The sequence below is a fragment of the Lontra canadensis genome, unplaced genomic scaffold, assembly GCF_010015895.1.
Source record: "Lontra canadensis isolate GAN:19392208 unplaced genomic scaffold, GSC_riverotter_1.0 scaffold16, whole genome shotgun sequence".
Lineage (NCBI taxonomy): Eukaryota > Metazoa > Chordata > Mammalia > Carnivora > Mustelidae > Lontra > Lontra canadensis.
This window is the reverse complement of record NW_022631010.1, coordinates 7,229,406-7,254,699: the sequence shown is the minus strand read 5'-3', so window position 1 is coordinate 7,254,699 and position 25,294 is coordinate 7,229,406. Positions and strand designations below refer to the sequence as shown.

The following is a 25,294-nucleotide window of genomic DNA, read 5'->3' as shown; positions in this document are numbered from 1 at the left end:
TGGCTCAGCTGGTTGAGCGCCCGACTCTTGGTTGCTGCTTGGGTCATGATCTCATGGGTCATGGGTCGTGGGATCCAGCCCCGTGTCAGGCTTTGTGCTCAGCAGGGAGCCTGCCTGAAGATTCGCTCTCCCTCTCCCTCTGCCCCTCCTCTGCACACACTCACACACCCATCTGCTCTCTCTCTCTCTCTCTCAACTAAGTCTTTTTAAAAAAAAATCAGATTACCATAAATTGTATATAAGCCAAAAAATACATACTGTGAGAAAATCCTTCTCAAATTTGTATGCTCCGCCTCCAGTGGCACAAAAGACAGTGTGGAGACTCGAGAAGTTTTTATCTCTGCCCATCTGAATGAAAGCAGGCATGTCATGAGTGGGAAAGCGTATGAAGTGCAGATTGCCCGTGCGTCCGCACAGAGTCAGGTCCTTCAGCTCCAGGTGCACGTCCCGAATACCTGTGGACCCATATGCCACATTGGAGGTCAGGTACTTCCGAATGCTTTTAAGACTTTCCACCTCTTCCTCTTCTTCTTCAGCTGTGATGTCTTTGGGTTCAAAATAAACCAGCTTGACCAAGGTTCCACCAATATCCAAGCCAAACCACGGAAAAACTAAAGGGAGAAGGAAAAAAAAAAAAGTCAGAACACCTTTTTTCTTGAAAACTAAACATATATGTACTAGATTAGCAACTTATTCATACCTTGAGGTTTCCAAGGACTATAAATACAAAAAGGGGTTGGGGGGGGGGAATAGGATTCTGATTTGGAAATCTTAAAGAATATAATAAAAAATCAGAACAGTGGGCCAACCCAACCCAACCCTCTTGTACAGGAAGCCCAAACTACACTCTGAAATATTAAAAAACATCAAAGTGACTACCCATGACCCTCAACTCGGGGGGCGGGGGGGTAGAAAAAGAAAAAAGATTGAGAATGAAAATCTACATCCTTCCCCTTGGCTTAAATAAAAAAATGCTGAGGGGTGCCTGGGTGGCTCAGTTGGTTAAGCATCTGCCTTTGGCTCAGGTCATCTCAGAGTCCTGGGATCAAGTCCCGCATCGGGCTCCCTGCTCAATGGGTAGCCTACTTTCTCCCTCTCCCTCTGAGCGCGCACTCTCTCTCTGTGTCAAATAAATAAACCTTTAAAAAAAAAAAAAGAAACAAAGGAAAAGAAATGCTGAGGGATGCCTGGGGGCTCATACAGTTAAGTGTCTACTTTCAGCTCGGGTCCTGATCCCAGAGTCCTGGAATCGAGCCCTATCAGCAGGGAGGTCTGCTTCTCCCGCTTCCTCCGCCCTCCCCCCCGACCCCGAGCGTGCGCGCTCTCCTGCTCTCTCCAGTAAATAAAATCTTTTCTTTAAGATTTTATTTATTTATTTGACAGAGAGATAGAGAGCACAAGTAGGCAGAGCTGCAGGCAGAGGAAGAGGGAGAACCAGACTCTCCACTGAGCAGGGAGCCCAACATGGGGCTCAATCCCAGGACCCTGGGATCATGACTTGATTCGAAGGCAGCCACTTAACTGAGACACCCAGGCGCCCTCAAATAAATAAAATCTTTAAAGATAAATAAATATAGTAATTAACTAATTAAATATTTTTTTAAAAAGAAGAAAAAATGTTGAAACTTTTTTCAGAGCTCCAGTTTACTATGCAAACGAGGGGTGGAGGAAATTCCCAACCCATGTAACATGTAACCTTCAGTGGTCAATTTGTCCCTCAAAACCGGATGTAAAAATAAAAGGTTTAATTTTTTTTTAAGATTTTATTTATTTATTTGACAGAAAGAGAGGCTGGGAGAGAGGGAACATAAGCAAGGGGAGTGGGAGAGGGAGAAGCAGGCTTCCCACTGAGCAGGGAGCCCAATCCAGGGCTCAATCCCAGGATCCCGGGATCGTGACCTGAGCAGAAGGCAGACACTTAATGACTGAGTCACCAAGGCACCCCAAAATAAAAGGCTTCAAAGGATGTTAATGGAATAGGCATTTCAGAGTTATGTCTGTTCCCAAACAAATCCTTCCCAAAAAATGGCTTTGGGAGATCAGATGAAGATGGACTGCACAGACATGCATGCCTTGCCATCCCAGCTTGGATCACAGAAATTACTAAAGATAGAGGTATACTGATATATTATTTTCCAAAATAGTTCTGGGAAACAAGAAATGATACGATTAGCAGAACCAGGTTGACAGAGACAGTAACTGTTCAGAACCCTCAAAACAAGAATGCTGTAAAAATTGGGAGTAGCTATGAACACTGGGGGAGCACAGGGGTGCTCCATAAGCTGTACAGAGGGCTAGCTGCCTGGGGAAACAGGAGCAGGCTCTGGGGGCCAAGGGTGATCTGGTGGGGTCATCTGGTGCAACTGGACAGACCAACCATTTCCTCACCTCCACCCTCCCCAGCCTCCCCACCAGAGGCAAAGTCTTCACTAAACACAGGCACTTTGGCACTAAGCCAAAGACTCAGGATGGCACCCAAGTAGCCACTATCCCTCAAAAGAAATGAGGAGCTCCCACACCTGGCCACATGTCTGTACAGTCCATCCTGAGAGACTGGCAAAGAGACACTACATCCACTGACAGAACGACAATCCTCAAAACAGAGATGCCCATTTTACAAATTAGAATCACCAAAAGGGAAATCTACACCACAAAAATGAGAAACATCTGAAGAAAGAGTTGTAGGAACAAACAAGAGACTTAAAAATAATCATAAATATCCTCAGAAGTAAAATGAGATCTCATCCATGAAAAATGAATAAGCTACCACAAGGAAAAAATCAGAAATTAAGAAATGATTTGCCACCTGTGGTTGTGACTGCAAGAATGTATATGTGACAGAATTATACAGAACTAAATATGCATACACAAAAGAGTTTATGTAAAACTGGTGAAATCTAAGTAAAGTCTGTGAACTGTATCAATGTTAATTTCTTAGTCGCTGGGGTTGGGGAGGAGGGTGCGAAGCTTCTAAAACCAAAAAAGATGAATCTCAAAAACAGGCTGAGTAAAAGAAGCCTCATGCAACAGGCTACATACTATATGATTCCATTTCTATGAAAGCCTAGGAGATGCAAAGCAATGTCTATCAGATGCAGACATTTCTGCATTATAGAAAGTATATAGAAAGTATAGAAAGTATATATATTGTAGGCTAGGAGAGGAGGGGAAGGAAGAACTATACAGGGGAAGGAGGAAACTTTCTGTAGTAACCCAAATCTTGATTGCTGGAGACGAGGAGAAAGCTTCATGGGTGTATGTATCTGTCAAAATGCATGGAAGTGTACACTTTAAATGGGTGTAGTTGCTTGTGTGTAGATTACACCTCAACAAAGAGTTTTATAAAACAAAAAAGAGAACAAAATCTATTTCCAAAATAAAGCTCAACCAATATATTTAACAGCAAAATGGGCACAGAAAAAAACAAATGGAAAACAAAAGTAAGAAATTCTCCCAAAATGCCTCTCAAGTATGAAAGAAAGGTAGATATACATATACAGAACTAGGAAGTCCAATATTTACCTTCTCGGAGTCCCAGAAATTTCCTGGAGGAGGAAGGGGAGGAAAGACATAAATCATCAGGTTCACTAAGTGTTAAGTGGAACCAAGTAGTGGAGAAAGGGCAGGCTTGGACATATGCTATTAAAATTTCAAGAAATCCAAGGCGCCTGGGTGGCAGAGTTGGCTAAGCGGTTGCCTTCGGCTCAGGTCATGATCTCGGGCATCTGGGATTAAGCCCCATGTCGGGATCCCCATTCAACAGGGAGTCTACCTGTCCCTCTCCCTCCACCCCTCCCCAGCTCATTCTCTTGCTCTCTCAAAAAAAAATGCAATAAATCCTTAAAAAAAAATTTTTTTTTTTAAGTAAACGTCAAGAAATCTAAAAACTTCTAAAGACTCCATCGACATAGTTGGAACTGGAAGGGCTTAGGCTAAGTGAAGTAAGTCAAGCAGAGAAAGACAATTATCAGATGGTTTTACTCATATGTGAAACACAAGGAATGGCACAAGAGGACCATAGGGTAAGGGAGGGAAAACTGAATGGGATGAAATCAGAGAGGGAGACAAATAATGAGAGACTCTGGACCCTTGAACCAAACAGGGTTACAGAAGGTGGGGGGAGGGTGGGGGAGGGTAACCAGTGATGGCTATTAAGGAGGGCATGTGTGGTGATGGGCACTGGATGTTATATACAACTAATGAATCGCTGAACACTATCATCAAAAACTAATGATGGACTATATGCTGGCTAACTGAACACTAAAAAACAAATTTCCATATGATCTCCCTGATATGAGGAAGTTGAGAGGCAAAGTGGGGGGTTTGGAAGGTTGGGAAGGAAAAAATAAAACAAGATGGGATCAGGAGGGACACAAACCATAAGAGACTCTTATGTATCTTGCATATATATATATATACATACATACATACATATATCTCACAAAACAAACTGAGGGTTGCTTGGGGGGGCGGATAGGGTGGTTGGGTTACGGACATTGGAGAGGGTATGGTGAGTGCTGTGAATTGTGTAAGCCTGACGATTCACAGACCTGCGCCCCTGGGGCAAATAATATATCATATATTAATTAAAAAATTTTTCCAAAGGAAAAAAACAGAATTCCTACAAAGATACATAAATCACATAAATGTGGAATTAGATTTTTCATCAGCGACATAGATGCTAAAAGACAATGGAACCATTGCCTTCAAAGTCATAAGAAAAATGATTTTGAAACATATCCAGCCAAATCAGCTTTCAAGAAAGAATGCAAAAGAAATGTTCACACATGAAAGAACTCAATGTTTACTACTCAAAAACCTTCTCTGAAATTAGTAAATGCATTCCAATATAATTTAAAAACCATCCAAGAAGATATGAGCTTTAAGAAATGATAAGCAAAGGAAGCAGCAATACATGTGACTTTCAAAAAATCAGCAATCTGGAATTAAAATACATGATTTCAACACAGGAAGTTGAAGAGGGAAGAGAAAGGAAAGGGAAGTGAAGCAAACTGCAGTTCTGTCTTGACGGGGGAAAGACCATACATGTCCTGATTAACTCTAAATAAGAAGAATGAAGTGATGATTTAAACCCATCAAAATTTACAAGTAACTCCAGAAGGGAAAAAACAAACAAACATATGACCTTCAAACTAAGGGAAAAAATCAGTTCAAAAACAAAGAAAAAAATATGGCAAGCACAAAATTAAAAAATAGGAATGGGGGTGCCCAGCTGGCTCAGTCCGTCAAGTGTCTGCCTTCAGCTTATGTCATGATCTCTGGGCCCTGGGATCAAGCCCCACCTCCAGCTCCCAGCTCAGCAGGGAGTCTCCTTCTCCCTCTGCTGTACCCCCTCATGCTCTTTTTCTCTCTCAAATAAGTAAATAAAATCTTTTAAAAAATTAACACAAAAGTATCAGTAATCACAAATCAGTCAAATTTCCCTTGTAGACTAAAGAGGAAATTTGATTATATGCTTATATAAAAAGAGACACTTAAGATACAAATAGACTGGGGGCACCTGGGTGGCTCAGTGGGTTAAAGCCTCTGCCTTCAGCTCAGGTCATGATCTCAGGGTCCTGGGATCGAGCCCCGCATCGGGCTCTCCACTCAGCGGGGAGCCTGCTTCCTCCTCGCTCTCTCTGCCTGCCTCTCTGCCTGCTTGTGATCTCTGTCAAGTGAATAAATAAAATCTTTAAAAATAAAAAAATAAAAAAATTTTAAAAAATTTAAAAAAAAGATAACAAATAGACTGGGGGAGGAGCAAGTTGGCAGAGAAGTAGGAGACCTATCATCAGGTCCCAGGAATTCAGCTGGATAGTTAAGAAACCATTCTGAATACCTACAAACTCAGCAGAAGATCGAAGAGAAGAACAGCAAATCTATGAACAGAAAAGTGACCAATTTTGGAAGGCAGAACCAGTGGAGAAATGAATCTGAGGCGACATTCAGGAACACAGACATGGGGGAGAGGGGCCGGCTCCCGGCAAGCAGCAGAACAGCAGAGAACAAAATCGGAACTTTTAGAAGTCTGCTCCACTGAGGGACATCACTCCAGAGGCTAAGGGGGGGGTGAAGCCTTCACAGGAAACTGTGGTCTCAGGAGCCATGGGGTCACAGAAAGACCCAGGGTGCCTGAGTGTGGCAGAGCTCCCAGGTATTGGAGCCAGGAAGCCGACTACAGAGATGGAGCCAAGGAGGGGGGATCTCAGCTCCAAGTTACCTTAAACCACGATCCAAGGAACAGTTGGGCCACTGCTCTTCGATCAGGGACCCCACAGGTGGCAGATCCAGAGAGACTCCCTCCTTCCTCCACCGAGAGGAGGGGCGCGGGAGTGCACTGCAAGAATCTGCTGGGTTTGGAGACTCCAAATGGGGCTGTGCGCCAGAGACAGAGATGCTTGGTCACAGGCTGGGTGAGCTCGGAGTGCAACCGGAGACCAAAGAGATGGGAGGGATTGACCACTTTTCTCTGAGGGCACACTGAGGAGTGGGGCCCGAGCTCTTGGCTCCTCCTGGTGGGAGATTGGGAGGCAGCCATCTTCATTCCCGGCCTCCAGAGCTCTACGGAAAGCATTTAGAGAACAAAAGCTCCAGAGAGTGAACCGGAGCAGATTGCCTAGCCCGGCCCCGCAAGGGCGGTGCAATTCCACCTCAGGCAAAGACATTTCAGAATCAGGGCAACAGACCCCTCCCCCAGAAGATTAGCAATGACATCCAGCAAAGACCAAGTTCACTGATCAATGAGAACTGCAGAACTCCAGAGCTAGGGGAAAGCAACACACAGAATTCATGACTTTTTCCCCATGATTCTTCAGTCTTTCAAAGTTAAATTTTATAAACTTTACTTTTTCCTTATTCTTTTTAAAATCTTCCTTTCTTTTTTAACTATTTTATCTCATCCATACCTTCTTAAAAATCTTTATTCAGGGGCACACCTGGGTGGCTTAGTCATTAAGCATCTGCCTTCAGCTCAGGTCATGATCCCAGGGTCCTGGGATTTAGCCCCACATCGGGCTCCATGCTTAGTGGGGAGCCTGCTTCTCCCTCTCCCACTCCCTCTAACTTGTGTTCCCTCTCTTGCTATCTCTGTCAAATAAATAAAATCTTTTTTTGAAAATCTTTTTTCAGGGGCACCTGGGTGGCTCAGTGAGTTAAAGCCTCTGCCTTTGCTCGGGTCATGATCCCAGGGTCCTGGGATCGAGCCCCAAATTGGGCTCTCTGCTTGGCGGGAGGCCTGCTTGCCCCTCTCTCTCTGCCTACTTGTGATCTTTGTCTGTCAAATAAATTAATTAAAAATAAATAAATAAATAAAAATAAAAATCATTTTTCATTTCCATTTTTATAGTCATATTCTATCCCTTCATTGTATTTAACCTTATTTTTTGTATACATATAGGTTTTTTTCCTTTAAAATTTTGGGATACAGTTTCTTCTAGTAGATCAAACATACCCTAAATCTAGCACATGGCTTTGTTGTAGTCTCCAGCCTGATCACATACTTTCCATTTTTTTTCCCCTTCTTATTTCAACCACCTTATCAATTTCTTTTTTAGAATTTTTTAAAAATTTTCATCTTTACAGTCATATTCCATCCCATCATGCTTACCCTTTTTCTTGTGTGTGTGTGTGTGTGTGTGTGTGTGTGTATTTTTTTTTTCTTTGTTTAAAATTTTGGGAGGTAGTTTCTTCTAACAGACCAAAATACACCCAAAATCAAGTGTGTGGCTCTGTTCTATTCATCAGTCTAATGTGTGTGTGTGTGTGTGTGTGTGTGTGTGTGTATTTTTCCCCCCTTTTTTCCTCCTTTCTTCTCCCCCCAGTTTCAGGTCTCTTCTGATTTGGCTAGTGAATATCTTTCTAGGGTCATTGCTACCCTTTTAGTATTTTGTTCTTTCATGCATCTATTCTTCTCTGGATAAAATGAAAAAGCAGAAAAATTCACCACAAAAAAAGAACAAGAGGGAGTACCGATGGCTAGGGATCTAATCAATATGGACATTGGTAATATGTAGGAACTAGAGTTCAGGATGATGATTCTCAAGGTGTTAGCTGGGTTCAAAAAAAAGCATGGAAGATACTATAGAACCCCTTTCTGGAGAAATAAAAGAAATAAAATCCAAAAAAGTTGAAATCCAAAAAGCTATTAAGGAGGCACAATCAAAAATGGAGGTTCTTACTGCTAGGATAAATGAGGCAGAAGAGAGAATCAGTGATATAGAAGACCAAATGATGTAAAATAAAGAAGTTGAGAAAAAGAAAGACAAACAACTACTGGACCACGAGGGGAGAATTTGAGAGATAAATGATACCATAAGACAAAACAATATAAGTTGGGATCCCAGAAGAGAGAATTAGGGAAATTCTCTGCTGTAATTTGCATATATATATATATATATATATATATCAAAATATATACTTTATATTGGAGCAAATTACAGCAGAGAATTTCCCTAATTTGGTGAAGGGAACAAGCATCAAAATCCAGGAGGCATAGAGAATCCCCCTCAAAATCAATAAAAATAGGTCCACACCCCATCATCTAATAGTAGAACTTACTAGTTCAGTGACAAAGAGAAAATCCCAAAAGCAGCTCGGGACAAGAGGTCTGTAAAATACAATGGCAGAAATATTAGATTGGCAGCAGACCTATCCACAGAGACCTCTCAAGCCAGAAAGGGCTGGCATGATATATTCAGAGCACTAAACAAGAAAAATATGCAGCCAAGAATACATATCCAGATAGGCTGTCACTGAAAATAGAAGGAAAGATAAAAAGCTTCCAGAACAAACAAAAACTAAGAGAATTTGCAAACACCAAACCAGTCAACAGGAAATTTTGAAAAGGGTCCTCTAAGCAAAGACAGAGTCTAAAAGTAACAGACCAGAAAGGAACAGAGACAATATACAGTAACAATCACCTTACAGGCAATACAATGGCACTAAATTCTTATCTTTCAATAGTTACACTGAATGTAAATGGGCTAAATACCCCAAACAATAGACACAGGTTATCAAAATGAATAAAAAAACAGACCCATCAATATGCTGTCTGCAATAAATTCATTTTAGACCCAAAGACACTTCCAGATTTAAAGTGAGGGGGTGGAAAACAATTTACCATGCTAATGGACATCCAAAGAAAGCTTGGCTCAGGCCATGATCCCGACTCCTGGGATCAGATCCTGCCTCAGGCTCCCTGCTTGGTGGGAGGCCTGCTTCTCCCTCTCTTACCCCCTCTGCCTGTGTTCCCTCTCTCGCTGCGTCTCTGTCGAATAAATAAAAAAAAAGAAAGAAAGAAAAGAAAAGAAAAGAAAGCTTGGGTAGCAATCCTTCTATCAGATAAATTAGATTTTAAGCCAAAGACTATAATAAGAGATGAAGAAGGATACTATATCATACTCAAAGGGTCTGTCCAACAAGAAGATCTAGCAATTTTAAATATCTATGCCCCTATCATGGGAGCAGTCAATTATATAAGCCAATTAATAACAAAATCAAATAAACACATCAACAATAATACAGTAACAGTAGGGGACTTTAACAACCCCCTCACTGAAATGGACAGATCATCTAAGCAAAAGATCAACAAGGAAATAAAGGCTTTAAATGACACACTGGACTAGATGGACATAACAGATATATTTAGAACACTCCATCCTAAAGCAACAGAACATACATTCTTCTCTAGTGCACATGGAACATTCTCCAGAATAGATCACACCCAGGGTCACAAATCAGGTCTCAACCAGTACCAAAAGACTGGGATCATTCCCTGCATATTTTCAGACCACAATGCTTTGAAACTAGAACTGAACCACAAGAGGAAAGCTGGAAAGAACTCAAATACATGGAGGCTAAAGAGCATCCTACTAAAGAATGAAAAAATCTTGGGACACAGCAAAGGTGGTCCTGAGAGGAAGGTATACAGCAATACAAGCCTTTCTCAAGAAACAAGAAAGGTCTCAAGTACACAACCTACCCCTACACCTAAAGGAGCTGGAGAAAAGAACAGCAAAGAAAGCCTAAACCCAACAGAAGAAAAGAAATACTAAATAGAGACCAGAGTAGAAATCAATGAAATAGAAACCAAAAGAACAGCAGAACAAATCAATGAAAATAGGAGCTGGTTTTTTGAAAGAACTAGTAAAACTGACCTGGCCAGACTAACAAAAAGAAAAAAGACCCAAATTAATAAAATCATGAATGAAAGAGGAGAGATCACAACCAACACCAAAGAAATACAAAGAACAATTATAAGAACATATTATGAACATATTATGAGCAACTATACACCAGCAAATTTGACAATCTGGAAGAAATAGATGCATTCCTGGAGACATATAGATGCATTCCTGGAGACATATAAACTACCAAAACTGAACCAGAAAGAAACAGAAAACCTCAACAGACCCATAACCAGTAAGGAGATTGAAGCAGTCATCAAAAATCTCCCAATAAATAAGAGCCCAGGGCCAGATGGCTTCCCAGGGAAATTCTACCAAACATTTAAGGAAGAATACCTATTCTCCTGAAACTATTCCAAAAAATAGAAGTGGAAGAAAAACTTCCGAACTCCTTTCATGAGGCCAGCATTACCTTGATCCCAAAACCAGACAAAGATGACAAAGACCCCATCAAAAAGGAGAATTACAGACCAATATCCTTGATGAACATGGATGCAGAAATTCTCACCAAAATACTAGTCAGTAGGATCCAACACTACATTAAAAGGGTTATTCACTACGACCAAGTAGGCTGCAAGGCTGGTTCAACATCCACATATCAATCAATGTGATGTAATACATTAATAAAAGAAAGAATAAGAACCAAATGATACTCTCAATAGATGCTGAAAAAGCATTTGACAAAGTAGAGCTTCCTTTCTTGACCAAAACTCTTCACAGTGTAGGGATACAGGGTACATACCTCAAAATCATCAAAGCCATCTATGAAAAACCCACAGCGAATATCATTCTCAATGGGGAAAACTGAGCGCTTCCCCCTAAGGTGAGGAACATGGGAGGGCTGTCCACTATCACCACTACTATTCAACATAGTACTAGCTTCAGCAGTAAGACAACAAAAAGAAATAAAAGGCATCTGAATCAGCACAGAGTAAGTCAGACTCTCACTCCAAAGATGATATGGTACTTTATGTGGAAAAACCAAAAAGATTCCATTCCAAAACTGCTAGACCTCATACAGGAATTCAGTAAAGTGTCAGGATATAAAATCAATGTATAGAAATTAGCTGCATTTCTATACACCAACAGCAAGACAGAAGAAAGAGAAATTAAGGAGTTGATCCCATTTACAACTGCACCCAAAACCTAGGAATACCTAGGAATAAACCTAACCAAACAGGCAAAGAATCTATACTCAGGAAACTATAAAGCACTCATGAAAGAAACTAGGGAAGACACAAAGAAATGGAAAAACGTTCCATGCTCATGGATGGGAAAAACAAATATTATGAAAATGTGGGGCGCCCGGGTGGCTCAGTGGGTTAAGCCTCTGACTTCAGCTCAGGTCATAGTCTCAGGGTCCTGGGATCGATCTCCGCATCGAGCTCTCTGCTCAGCAAGGAGCCTGCTTCCCCCCACTGCCTGCCTCTCTGCCTACTTGTGATATCTCTCACTCTCTCTGTGTCAAATAAATAAAATCTTGTTAAAAAAAAAAAAAAAGTACTGTGAAAATGTCTATGCTACCTGAAGAAATCTACACATTTAATGCAATCCCTATCAAAATAAAAGAAATGGAACAAATAATCCTAAAATTTATATGGAAACAGTAAAGACCTCGAATAGCCAGCGGAATGTTGAAAAAGAAACCCAAAGCTGGTGGCATCACAATTCCAGACTTCAAACTCTATTACAAAGCTGTCATCATCAAGACAGTACGGTACTGGCACAAAAACAGACACACAGATCAATGGAACAGAACAGAGAGCCCAAATATGGACCCTCAACTCTATGGTCAACTAATCTTCAACAAAGCAGGAAAGAATGTCCAATGGAAAAAAGTCTCTTCAACAAATGTTCTTGGGAAAATTGGACAGCCACATGCAAAAGAATGAAACTGGACAATTTCCTTACACCACACACAAAAATAGACTTCAAATGGATGAACAACCTCAATGTGAAACAGGAACCCATCAAAATCCTTGAGAAGAACACAGGCAGCCACCTCCTCGACCTCAGCTGCAGCAACTCCTTCCTAGAAACATCGCCAAAGGCAAGGGAGGGAAGGACAAAAATGAACTATTGGGAATTCATCAAGATCAAAAGCTTTTGCACAGCAAAGGAAAGAGTCAACGAAACCAAAAGACAACTGACATAATAGGAGAAGATAACTGCAAATGACATATCAGATAAAGGGTTAGTATCCAAAAATCTATAAAGAACTTATCAAACTCAACACCCAAAGAACAAATAATCCAATCAAGAAATGGGCAGAAGACATGAACAGACATTTCTGCAAAGAAGACATCCAGATGGCCGACATGAAAAAGTGCTCCACATCACTCACCATCAGAGAAATACAAACCAAAACCACAGTGAGGTACCACCTCACACCAGTCGGAATGGCTAATATTAACAAGGCAGGAAATGACAGATGTTGGTGAGGATGCAGAGAAAGGCGAACCCTCCTACACTGTTCGTGGTAATGCAAGCTGGAGCAGCCACTCTGAAAAAGAGTACGGAGCTTCCTCAAAAAGTTCAAAATAGAGCTACCCTACGACCCAGCAATCATACTACTGGGTATTTACCCTAAAGATACAAACACAGTGATCCAAAGAGGCATGTGGACCCAAATGTTTATAGCAGCAATCTCCACAATAGCCAAACTATAGAAAAAACCTACACAATAGCCAAACTATAGAAAGAACCTATATGTCCATGAGCAGATGAATGGATAAAGAAGATGTTTTTTATACACACACACACACACACACACACACTAGAATACTATGCAGCCATTAAAAAAAAAATCTTGCATTTGCAACATGGATGGAACTAGAGGGTAATATGCTAAGCAAAGTAAGTCACTAAAAGAAAGACAATTATCCTATGATCTCTCTGATGTGAGGAACTTGAGAGGCAGGGCCGGAGGGTCATGGCAGGTAGGGAGGGATAAAATGACACAAGATGGGATCAGGAGGGAGACAAACCTAGAGACTCTTAATCTCAGGAAACAAACTGAGGGTTGCTGGGGGTGTGGGAGGGATGGAGTGGCTGGGTTATGGACATTGGGGAGAGTATGTGCTATGGTGAGTGCTGTGAATTGTGTAAGACTGATGAATCACAGACGTGTAACCCTGAAACAAATAATACATTATGTGTTAATTTACAAAAATAATAAATATTTTTTAAAATTCGTTAATACTTTATACTATTTATTAACCAAATGGGTCTCATGTATAAAAAATATTCTCTCATTTAAACTCTAAAAGACATCAGGCATAGTTTGTAATTATGGTAAAAAAAAAAAAAACTAATAAAATTTCTATTAAAGTTAAAATTAAAAAAAAAAAAGATGACAAGTAGACTGAAGGAAAATAAATGGCAAAACACCCACAACAGAGTCCATTGTGCTTTAAGATGAAAAAGAGCATTCAATCAAAAGTGCTCATATCAAGGCACCTGGCTGGCTCAGGAGTTAGGCATGTGCCTTCAGCTCAGGTCCTGATGTCCTGGGATCAAGCCCCACATCAGGCTTCCTGCTTTGCAGGAAAAGCAGGAAGCCTGCTTCTCCCTCTCCCACTCCCTCGCTTGTGTTTCCTCTCTCGTGCTCTCTCCCTCTCTCTGTCAAATAGATAAATAAAAACTTTTAAAAACAAAAGTGTTCATATCAAAATATTAAGCACCTCACTGGAGACTGATATACCAGGTGAATTACATTTAGGAACCATGGTATAGTTCAAGTCAAACCTTATGTTTCAAGACCAGCACTGCATTTAACACTCACATGAGATGTGCCCCTCCAAACAGCAATCTACCAAGGAAATAGGATTCACCACTCCCATCCTATATTCACTTGCAATTATATATTCAATGACCAATTTGTTGGGTAGAATCACTGGCACCATTTATTTAACTGACTTCTAACATTTATATACTTGAATTTGGATAACCAAAATGATGTCTGAACAATGCTACTCTGCTGTATTAATCAAATGTTAACAGAAAGTAAATATAATACATGCACACTAAAAAGAACTCAAGCGAACAAAAAGCATTAAAAGAGAACAAAATGAAATTATACCATGTACATAAAAGCAGAATTGACAGGACCCTAACAAATGCATCAAAAATACTAACAAGAAGAAATTGATAAATCTACACGATAACTTGAGAATGACACAGAAATTTGTACACATACACACACACACACAAAATAAAGGTACAGAGGATCTAACTATCAAACTAATAAGGTGGAACTATGAAACATAAATAACTGTATCAAAAAATATATATACTTTCTTTTCAAACACCCATAAACAATACAAAAAACTAAAGGCACAAACTTAAAGGACCTCAAATTCCAAAGATCATTTGCTTTCCACAATACTTCAACATTACAAATTAATCCAGCAAACACAAAGAATTAAATCTCTCCACCTGGGAGAGATTTCTTTTAACTCTGAAATTCTTTTAACTTCTTTTAACTCTGAAATTAAAGAGGAAATCAAAACAAACTTTTAAACAAATGACAATAAGAACAGTATGTATCAAAATCAATAGGATATACCCAAGGTGGCATCCAAAGGGAAATTTCTAGCTTTAAATGGATTTTAAATGGATTAAAAAAAAGAAGAAACCTTAATAAAAGCAAATGTCACATACAATGAAACGCTAGATAAAGAATAAGACCCAAAATAAGCAGAAGGGAATTTTTTTTTTAAGATTTATTCATTTATTTAAGGCAGTGAGAAAGAACAAGCTCACGCATGAGTGGGAAAAGGGAGGGAGAGAGAATCTCAAGCAGACTCCATGCTGAACACAGGGCCCAACACAGGGCTCAATCTCATGACCCTGAGATCAGGACACAAGCTGAAACCAAGAGCCGGGCACTCCACCGACGACACAAACCAAGCACCCGAAGCAGAAGGGCATTATTAAAAATAAAAGCAACAAGTAAATGAAATTAGAAAAACATCATCAAGAGCAAAGCCACAGGAGAGTTGATAAATGAAAATCAAGCTTTGAAAAAGTCATTAAAACAAACAAATTTCTGTTAAGTATATCTAGATCCAACTTTTCCTAGGAAGGAAGGAAGGAAGGGAGGGAGGGAGGGAGGGAGAAAGGTAAAGAAGAAGAGTAAATAGTCATGGGGCACCTGGGTGGCTCAGAGTTAAGAGAACAACTCTTGATTTCAGCTCAGGTCATGATTTCAGGGTCATGAAACTGAGCCCCCTGTTGAGCTCTGCACACAGTGGTGAGTCCACTTCTCTCCCTGTCTCTCCTCCTCTCCCTCTGTCTCTGCCCCTTCAAGCCCCCCACTCATAGCACTCACTCCAGCCCTCTTTCTCTCAAATAAGTCTTTAAGTATATAACCAGAGACTGTGCAAGCATACTATTCTGTACAAATGGACAATATACAATTTTAATGTTTGAAATGTACACTAAACAGAGGGACCTGAGTGAATCAGTTGGTTAAGCATCTGCCTTCAGTTCAGGTCATGATCTCAGGGTCCTGGGACCAGGCTCCTTACTCAGCTCCCTCTCTCCCTGCCCCTTCCCCCCTTTTGTATTTTTCCCTCTCTCTCAAATAAAAAAAATGTTTTAAAAAGTTCACTAAACAGAAAATTAGCAATAAAAATGGAATACAAAAAGTGGCTCAAAATAAGATCAAAATCACAAATCAAAAGCACTGGAAAATTTTAAAAAGGTATCGAAGATCTGCCACCCAAACAAGAACAAGAAAGTAGGAGTCCCTAATAGTTTCTAGCCAAACCTCGAAGAGCTTCTAGAGTACAGAAAAAAATCTAAAAAGATTCCCAAGTTATTCTAACCTCATATCAAAAATAGAAGTATCTCACAATAAAATGCATTAAATTATTAGACAACAAAATCCACTTATGCACTAAGAGTAACACACAGTGGTCAACAAAGATTCTTCTCAGTAAGGCAAAAGATGGTTTTCACATTAGAAATTACCTCAATAGGGGCACCTGGGTGGCTCAGTGGGTTAAAGCCTCTGCCTTCGGCTCGGGTCATTATCCTGGGGTCCTGGGATCAAGCCCCGCATAGGGCTCTCTGCTCCGCGGGGAGCCTGCTTCCTCCTCTCTCTTTCTCTGCCTGCCTCTCTGCCTACTTGTGATCTCTGTCAAATAAATAAATAAAATCTTAAAAAAAAAAAAAAAGGAAATTACCTCAATATATTCCAAAGAAATAAAAATTAAAAGACTCGATTAAAATAAAAGAATATAAAAAATTTTAAGTACATGGATTAAAAAAACATATATACCAATAGCTATTCCTATGTAAGAAAAACCCAACAAGAAAATGACATGGAAAATGTCACATATAATACTTAGAAATAAATCATAATACTACGTATGTACTATCACTATTAAAATCGTATACTGAAAATCATAGCAGTGAAAGAGGATTAACCTGTTCCAGCAGAAAATATTGAATATTACTAAAATGTCAATTCTCCCCAAGTTAATCTAACAATGTCAATGCAGTCCTAAAGAGAACGCTGTGGTTGACTCCCCAGCAGCCGTTCCACCTCGGTCCCAGGGATAGTCCTGAACTTTTTTTTACACCTACAAAAATTCCACTGCCAGTGACAAGCCTAAACCAACTGGGCACAAGTCATGCAAAGTCTGTCCCTGGCATGTACAGGAAAAGTTTCTTCGCCCAAGCACACAACAACACTGGATATGATGGAAGCGAGGAGATTTGATTCCTGTTTTCCTATCTGCAGCACCATTCCTTTAACCATCACCACCACCATCGCATTTAGCAGAGACACAGCATGCCATCAACAAACATATCACGTTAACAATATTAGAATCTGAAGGTGTGGACGTCTAAGACCTATGGATTAGTCCTTAAATTAAGCTTTACTCCCATTTCCTTAGATTAAAAAACCAAAGCATTAATATATGGCTATTATATTTTAAATGATCGACTGTTAACAGCCAAGCACTGTATTAGGCATTTAACTGTATAAGCTTAATGCTTGCAACACCATATAAGGCAAATATTGTAATCATCCCACTTCACAGATTAAGAGATAGAAGTGTAGCGGTGCCTGGGTAGCTCAGTTAGGTAACCAACTCTTGATTTGGTTCAGGTCATGATTTTGGGGTGCTGGGAGTGAGCCCCACGTCCAGCTCTGCACAGGGCGTGGAACCTGCTTAAGATTCTCTCTCTCGGGGTGCCTGGGTGGCTCAGTGGATTAAGCCACTGCCTTCTGCTCATGGTCTCGGGGTCCCGGGATTGAGTCCCACATCGGGCTCTCTGCTCAGCAGGGGGCTTGCTTCCCCACCCCACGCACCCCCCCGCTCTCTGCCTGCCTCTCTGCCTACTTGTGAGTTCTCTATCAAATAAATAAAATCTTAAAAAAAAAAAAAAAAGATTCTCTCTCTCCCTCTGCCCCTCCTCACCCACCCCCCCTCAAAAAAACAAAACAACAAGAAGAAAACAGAAGTGCAAAAGGCCCCAAGGTCCCAGTCAAGAAAAGGCAGAGGTGGGACTCAAATCCAGACTTCCTAAAACCTTCAACAAGCCTCTTTCCACAATATCTATACAAACCTAAGAGCACAGAACACATATTCTTGAGTTAACATGAAAATAAAGTTAAAAAGCAGTTTAATAAAAATAATATTTTAAATAATCAGGAAGGAGGCACCTAGGTGGCTCACATGGTTGGACGCCTGCCTTCGGCTCTAGTCATGATCTCCGGGTCCTGGGATCCAGCCCTGCATCAGGGCTCCCTTCTCAGCAGGGAGTCTGCTTCTCCCTCTCCCTCTCTCCCCTGCTCATGCTGTCTCACATGAATTAAAAAAAAAAAAAAAATCAGGAAGATCAACAATATATAAAGAAAAATAAGAAGTCTTAAGCAAAGCTCAGTTCATATGTTTATTATAACCTCTAACGGCTTCAGGATTTTTCTGGGTACTACTCACTGAACCATTTACATATCCAAGAACAGAGAAACCCTGAGAAGCATGGGAGGTTCATTAGACACACGCTCTTTCATAATGGCTGAGAGAATTGCATCAGGCCACAGAATTCTGTTATTTCTAAATATTCACCCTGTCCAAAGGGGTTTAGATTCCTATCACTGACTGCAAGACTGCCCCAGATACCCTAATAAAATGAAAACTGGAATAAGCTTTCCAATCCTTATTCAGAACACTGTGCTTCTGCTGGGAAAAGTCACAGAAAAATGAACTTTTGCTATACCATCAGTCTTTGTATCTCACCAACAGAACACCTATTTATCACTTCTAATTCATGAGTCATTCCATTGATTTTCACAGATATTTTAGTGGGTTTGCAACCCTTAACCTATTTCCTGATATTAAGGCCTCAAGGTACTCAGTCTAATTCACACTTGCTTTAGGACAAGCTTCCAGAAAGAATTTAAGCGCTCCCTCACAGATTATTTATGTAAAACCATCTGCAGCACCATGTCTGTCTCATAATGAGTTTCAACAACTGAAATGCTTTCCAATAGGAAATAAACGGTTTATAAAAGTGTGCTCAATTTTTCCCCATTACGAACGACATCTTTACCAGACCACATCTAGTTAAGAATTGCAAACCCAAACCTCTAGGCTGGTCTAGGCAGCAATCCTTGGCCTCACCTTAAAAGACATACTTTAATAATAATTATTCTTATTTAAAATAGTTTTAACTTGGAGACTAAGTTAAATTAGGACATCTTCCCTAATTCTTAAAAAAATATTATATATTATCAAACCAGCAGACTCAATAATAATCTCTATGTTCAGGAAATATAAACACATGAAACCTAGCAAACTACTAAAAACTAAAGATGGGGACACCTGGGTGGCTCAGTTGGTTAAGCAGCTGCCTTCGGCTCAGGTCATGATCCCAGCATCCTGGGATCGAGTCCCACATTGGGCTCCTTGCTCGGCGGGGAGCCCACTTCTCCCTCTGCCTCCATTTGCCAGTGCTCGTTCGCTCTCTCTCTCTCTCTGACAAATAAATAAATTTAAAAAAAAAAAAAAACTAAAGATGGCTCCCACTTTCAGAAAGCAAACTTTAAGACACTATTTAGAAAAGGGGTTTTCACAAGCTAGTCAGTCTTGCTGACATAAACTGAGGAACAACACAATAAACTGAGAAAGAACAGTGCCTGAAGTTTAAGATACCTCAACGACATGAACCTGAAAAATGCTCACTAGGTCATAAATGTAAGCCCAAAAAACATCACTGGTCTTTTAAATGACCATTCAAATAACTATTCTTTTCTGCCTAAAAAGTCCTCTCTAACAGCCTACAAGTATATTGTATTCATTCTCTCTCCTTTTAACATGTGTTTAAGCAAAAAAAAATTTTAAAGCATACATCACTTCTTACCTAGGGTTCCCCTAGATAAAAAGAGGGCGGGGATGCCAACAATGAACAATTATATTACCTAAACGCATGATTCACACATATAGCCCCTAAAATAACATACTGTACCATTTTACACAGCTACATAACTGGACTATTTTTAGGTCCTGCTTACTGCTGCACATGTTATATATCCAAAATGAAGGGCTTACTTTGATTTCATTTAGATTTAAAGTTCATAAAGAGGTTAAAAAGCATCCTCTCCCATTCTGTCTCTCAAAAGTAGGCTACAAAAAAACCGAAATCTTTTTTCCTGAGCTCCTAACATGCAGCCTTCCCTAACTCCCCAGCTGAGGATGAAACACTGAACACAATAAGGAACAATCTCCCAGGGCCCCAGCACCAATTCCGTCCTGCCAATACTGATGCTCCCCAAAAGCCAAGGAAAAGCAATCCACCTGCCAGGCTAGTATTGTCAAGCTATAAACAAAAGCTTTATTTTCCAGATCAATGGCGGTTAAGGACAGATACTCCATGAATGGTATGAATCCAGAAGCAGCATGTCCCACGACTTCACTGGCATGCTACACCATGCCTGAGAGTCACCTTCAAAGATCCAGCTTGTCCCCCCCACCCATGGGACACTGTCATCCCAAGTTCCCACACCTCCTACACATCTGCTGTACATCCGGGACTCTTGATTGAAATGCATGTTCTCTTGTTACATGCCTGTATACATTCGTCAAATTGGACATTTTGCTGTATTTAACTAAGCCTCAATGAAATTTTTAAAATTAAACATAAGCATTTCTTAGACCTTTTTGCAGACCTGAAGGGTTTTTTTTTTTTTTTTAAGCTTCTGAGTGATTCCATGTGAGAACCACTGCTCTAGGTTACACTGCACATAACTTCCCTCACTCAAAAATGGGGAAAGTCAAGAACACTAGGTCTAAAGTCAGACATCTAGAATCAAAAGACAGCTCTGTTGGGGCACCTGGGTCGCTCAGTGGGTTAAGCCTCTGCCTTCGGGTCAGGTCATGGTCTCAGGTTCCTGGGATCGAGCCCCGCATTGGGCTCTCTGCTCAGCGAGAAGCCTGCTTCCCCCTCTTTCTCTGCCTGCCTCTCTGCCTACTTGTGATCTGTCAAATAAATAAATAAAATCTTAAAAAAAAAAAAAAGACAGCTCTGTTATTAACTCACTATACACCCTTGGACAAAGGACAAATTTCACTGACATTGCTTCCTCATCTGGAAACTAAGGATTTAAAAAAAAAAAAAAAAAACTACTACACAGGATAGTTGGGAGACTTAAATGATATGTTTATAAAATATTTGGCACAAGGTCTAACACAAGTAAGCAGTACATAACCATCATTAGCATCTTTGTTTCCATCATTTTAGATCAATCTTTACTTGGTATTTCTTAGTCCTGTGAGACATACTCCATCTAATCTAAAACTTCTGAAGAACTTCTTAAACACAGACATGCCTAGCCTCATCCCTAATGCCTATGTAAGTCTGGGATGAGAACAGGTTTGAGAATCACACTGCTCTAGGGAACATGCGTACAAGATTATAGTCAGGACCACAAGGATTCCTAAAATAAACTGAGTAGCTCCTTCTTGTTTCAAATGACGACTAGTCTCCTTTAGACAAGTAGTATAAGGATATCAGAAGGAGGTGGGCTAACCTTAAAAGAAAGGCAGCACTACCCTATAGCCAACTTCCCCAAAGATAAATACAGAGATTTAGTCTTCACTGAATTCTCTCAAAGTTAAAACCATTCTTGAAGGGTTCAGCAATCAACAGGCTCTCTCTCCATCTAACCAGGAGCACCACTGGATAATAAAAGAAAAAATAAATGGAAGAAAGAACAATACCTTGTTTATTTCTTTGGCAGGTCTCATTACCTGAAATGGCTTTTCATGATTTATCAGAGAAAGCAGTAAAGGAGAGCATGACAAGCATCAAACATAAAAATTGAAAAGTAAGCCGTACAACACGAATAATGGTCTTAGTTCCTTAAAAGACATCTCAAAACCACCTTACATGCCACTCCTAGCACCCAAGACCGTTTAAACCAGAGTTTTCCAGAGCTGTCTCTGAGCCACCTGTACCTAAATGATATGAGTTTTAAAATGCAACTTCTTAGAACCCTCTCCAGATTCTGATTCAAACAGAGATGGACCCCAGGAATCTGCATTTAACTCCCAAGGTCATTTCTATACTCAATATTTGGAAGTACTTCCAAAGGAGCTAGAAATTTTCACCTTAAGTAAGCCTTGAACACAAAAGATGGATATAATGCTTGAACTCACAGCAATGAAGAAACAGCTAACTGAAAATAATTCAATAAAGCATAGTGGTTAAGAGGATGTATGAAGCTGAACTTCCAGAATTTACACTTCTATTCCACCACTCACAAGCCATTTTACACAAGGCAAATGTGCCCCAGTTTTCTCATCTGTAAAATGGAATACTACCACCTACCTCAGTTATGAGTACGAAGAAGTTATTAAAGCTCTCGGAAGAATGCCTAAAAATTTTAAGAAGAGTGCCTGACCCTTGCAAACACCCAAAATACAATACTTATTTAGATCCTTATGGCCAATGGTCTAAAAACGGTTGGCTACATGGCTGGGATTCTTATTTGCCGAATCCCTGGATTTTACATCCATCTGTAATGATGTAGTACGAAACCAGTAAGGAACTAACATTGTACAATACTTAAAAATCAGATGCTTCTCAAATAAAATACAAACCAAGTAATTGGCTCTAGAAATGGTATAGGTTGAGAGCAGTTAACCTGTTTTTCAAATTTCTTTCAAGAAGATAGACAAAGACAAAATAACTGAGACTCCCAAACTTTTCACAGCGAAAGAGGGCTACATTTAATATTTAATCATCCAAATCACAGAAGATAAAGGTAAAGCAAACCAGGTGGACTAAAGCATCCAGTAAAGACCTCACACTCACCCTGCCACTTTCCCTCACTCTCATAATCTGCATTTAAAACAAGCTGACTGGGGCGCCTGGGTGGCTGTTGGTTAAGTGACTGCCTTCGGCTCATGATCCCAGGGGTCCTGGGATCAAGTCCTGCATCAGACTCCCCGATCAGTGGGGAGTCTGCTTCTCCCTCTTCCTCCGCCTGCCACTCTGCCTACTTGTGCCCCCTCTTCAAATAAATAAATAAATAATCTTAAAACAAGCTGACTTCCTAAAAGAGAAATTTAGGGCGGGGGGGGGGGAATCTAACCACATGTAAAGTGTCACTATATGATAAGCTCTTATCAGAGTATTAAGACAGTGGATACTTTCAACAGTAGCAATGGTTGCCAGAGGACCTGAACTGAAGACCTGTAAAAAAAAAAAAGGGGGGGGGGGGGGGGGGGGGATCTGTATTAGGTTATCAGCAGAAAATGAAGCCGGATAATAAAATGGAGAAACCGATTCCCCGGAAAAATCATATGCAACTGCCAAGGCGAGATTCCCTCAAAAGAAAAAGCCTTCATGCCCAGAATGCTAGTCCTGAATCGTATCAGCAAACAGATGCAAAGAAAACAGAAGAGCTATATGGGTGAGACATGACCCTAATTCTCACGGGAAGAAAAGCAGCCAAAGCTTAAGTGCACGGAGCACGGAATCCAATTTTAGGCCTGCAGCAACTCTAGGGCCCGTTAACCATTTCCCAGGAAGCCCGAAATCTTCAGATTAAAGGGATCTGACATCTTGGACAGCTCTCTGGAAACCTAAGACAGGCAGACACTGGCGATTCAGAGGACTTAGGGGGAGGGGAGGCGGTGGAAGAGTCAAAAGAAGCCTTCTCGAAGATAAAATCACGTGACTCGCGGGCAAAGAAATCCCCAAGGAGCTAAAATGAGGGAGAAAGGGTCCTGGGTAAAGACCCTCCAATCCCACAACCGGGAAGCGCGGTCCACTGAGCGAGAGGGTTGGGCGGGGGCCGAACCCCGATCCCCAGAGCTTGGACCTGAGGCCTCCAGTCGGCTGCCAGCCCATGCACCAACCTGGGACCACCGTGCGAGGGCACTGTCCCCGCGCCAGCGCGCGGGAAAAACGGCGGCCGGGCCGGAAGGGGGCAGGGCGAGCCGCGAGGACGACCCGCCGGGCACTTACGCTGCCGCTTCTTCCTAAGGCTTTCGACGCGCTGGCGGGAGACCGAGGGGGCGCCGCTGTAGGAGCCGGGCCGGCTTCGTCTGACGCCCTCCGCCGAAGCCGAGGCCCCGACGGGGGGCTCCGAGGCGCTGCTTGCCCGGCGCCGCAGCAGCTCCCGCCGCCGCCCATCAGGCCCTTCGGGCGCCGGCTCCCCCGCCGAAGAGGAGGAGGTGTCGGCCGCTCTGCCGTGGCGTTCCATGGGCACGCCGAGCCGGCCCGCTCCCATCCGCAGCAGCCACCGCTGCCGCCCGAGCCAGCCCCCCAGCGCCGGGTCCCTGGTCGCCTCCTCCGCGGCAGTGCAACCCAAGCAGAAGCGCACCCTCCGCCTGCCGCCTCTTCCGTTGCGCCAGCGCGCAGCAAACCAATCCAAATAGGCTGGGGGCGGCCCGAAGGCCTCGCGTCCAATCGTCTCCATCACTCGAGGCGGATCGACAGCGCCTCTGCCCAATGAAAGGCTCCCAGGACGGGGCGGGGCGGGGCGGAGAGTGGCGGGGGAGGGGACCCGGGCTTGGCCGCGGGGAAGGCGGTGTTGCTGAGGCGAGAGTGATGGCGGCACCGCCCAATGGACGTGTGGGTGGAGGGGCCAGCGCACCCGCCCGCACAGGTGGACCGGTCCGCTCCCCAGCCCCAGCGTCCCGCCCCGCTGCTGCGTCCGGTCTCTCCCGGCCCGCACCCTTCTCCAGCCCAACAGTGGGCCCCCCAGCGTCTGGCCGCCAGACTTTGGCAAAGAGAAGGGCTTGAACCGCGGCTGACCTTAGCCTTTGTCCCTCGGCCTGGTTCCGCCGCTGCCCTCGAGGCCGCCAGCTCCTCCGCGCTATGTTTTTTACCACCACTCTCTCCCCCAGCACCGCCACGGGCGTGTCTGGGCTAAGCCCCCTCCATTCCGTCTGCGTTGGAGAAATGTTCCCGGTACCAGAAGGAATGAAAGGACTAGGGCTGGTCTCCATGGCAACTGGCAGAAAGAGGTGGGTTACAAACCCTTCGCCACCCGCCTGTGCTGAAGGAAGGGGTGTGGGAGCCGGGGAGTAGGGTTGGCTTTTTGAAGGACAGTCTGGACTCCTTTTTTGTGCGGCGCACTGGAGGGACATAGAAGGATTTGGTGGCTGCCTTGAAGCCTATTAGGGGCGTGTGCGTGCACGTGTGTGCGCGTTAATCATCATCTTCCCTTTTGGGGGGTGGGGGCGAGAACATAGTCACCTCCAGCCCTGAGATAACCACTCACTGCAACCAAAGGCCCTACCAACCAACCCTTCTCCCAAGGTTACCCCAGCCTGAAATGTATCCTCAGGGTACTCCCTCACTCCATCAAGTTTAGCGAGACTGTGTTTTTCCTGCTTGCTACTTATTGGTTAAGTGCCTACCCCAGGACACTGTATTGTCCCTTGGGTGATAGCCCTCATTTTCTTCACCTTTCCCGTAATGATTGCTAGTAGCCGGCTGAAAAGAAAGATGAGTTTTTTTGCTCGTTGAAGAAAATGAACCGCTTATTCCAAACTAGCTTCCCCTCACTGCAGGAATAACTCTGGAAATCCTATATCCAAACTCTGGAAATTGCAACTCCTGCAAGAAGCCACCCC

General features: G+C 42.2%; 1 protein-coding gene across 1 annotated transcript in view; it reads right to left on the bottom strand.

The window, feature by feature from the left end:
- The window catches only part of PANK2 (pantothenate kinase 2), a 37,679-nt gene extending 13,015 nt beyond the window's left edge, over window positions 1-24,664 (bottom strand). Inside the window, exons 1-3 of the mRNA XM_032859432.1 lie at window positions 24,545-24,664; window positions 23,679-24,435; window positions 259-611 (exon numbers count right to left, since the gene is read on the bottom strand). Of these exons, the coding sequence (XP_032715323.1) occupies window positions 259-611; window positions 23,679-24,435; window positions 24,545-24,664 (1,230 nt within the window). The remainder of the gene's footprint in view (window positions 1-258; window positions 612-23,678; window positions 24,436-24,544) is intronic.
- Window positions 24,665-25,294: the final 630 nt, after the last annotated feature.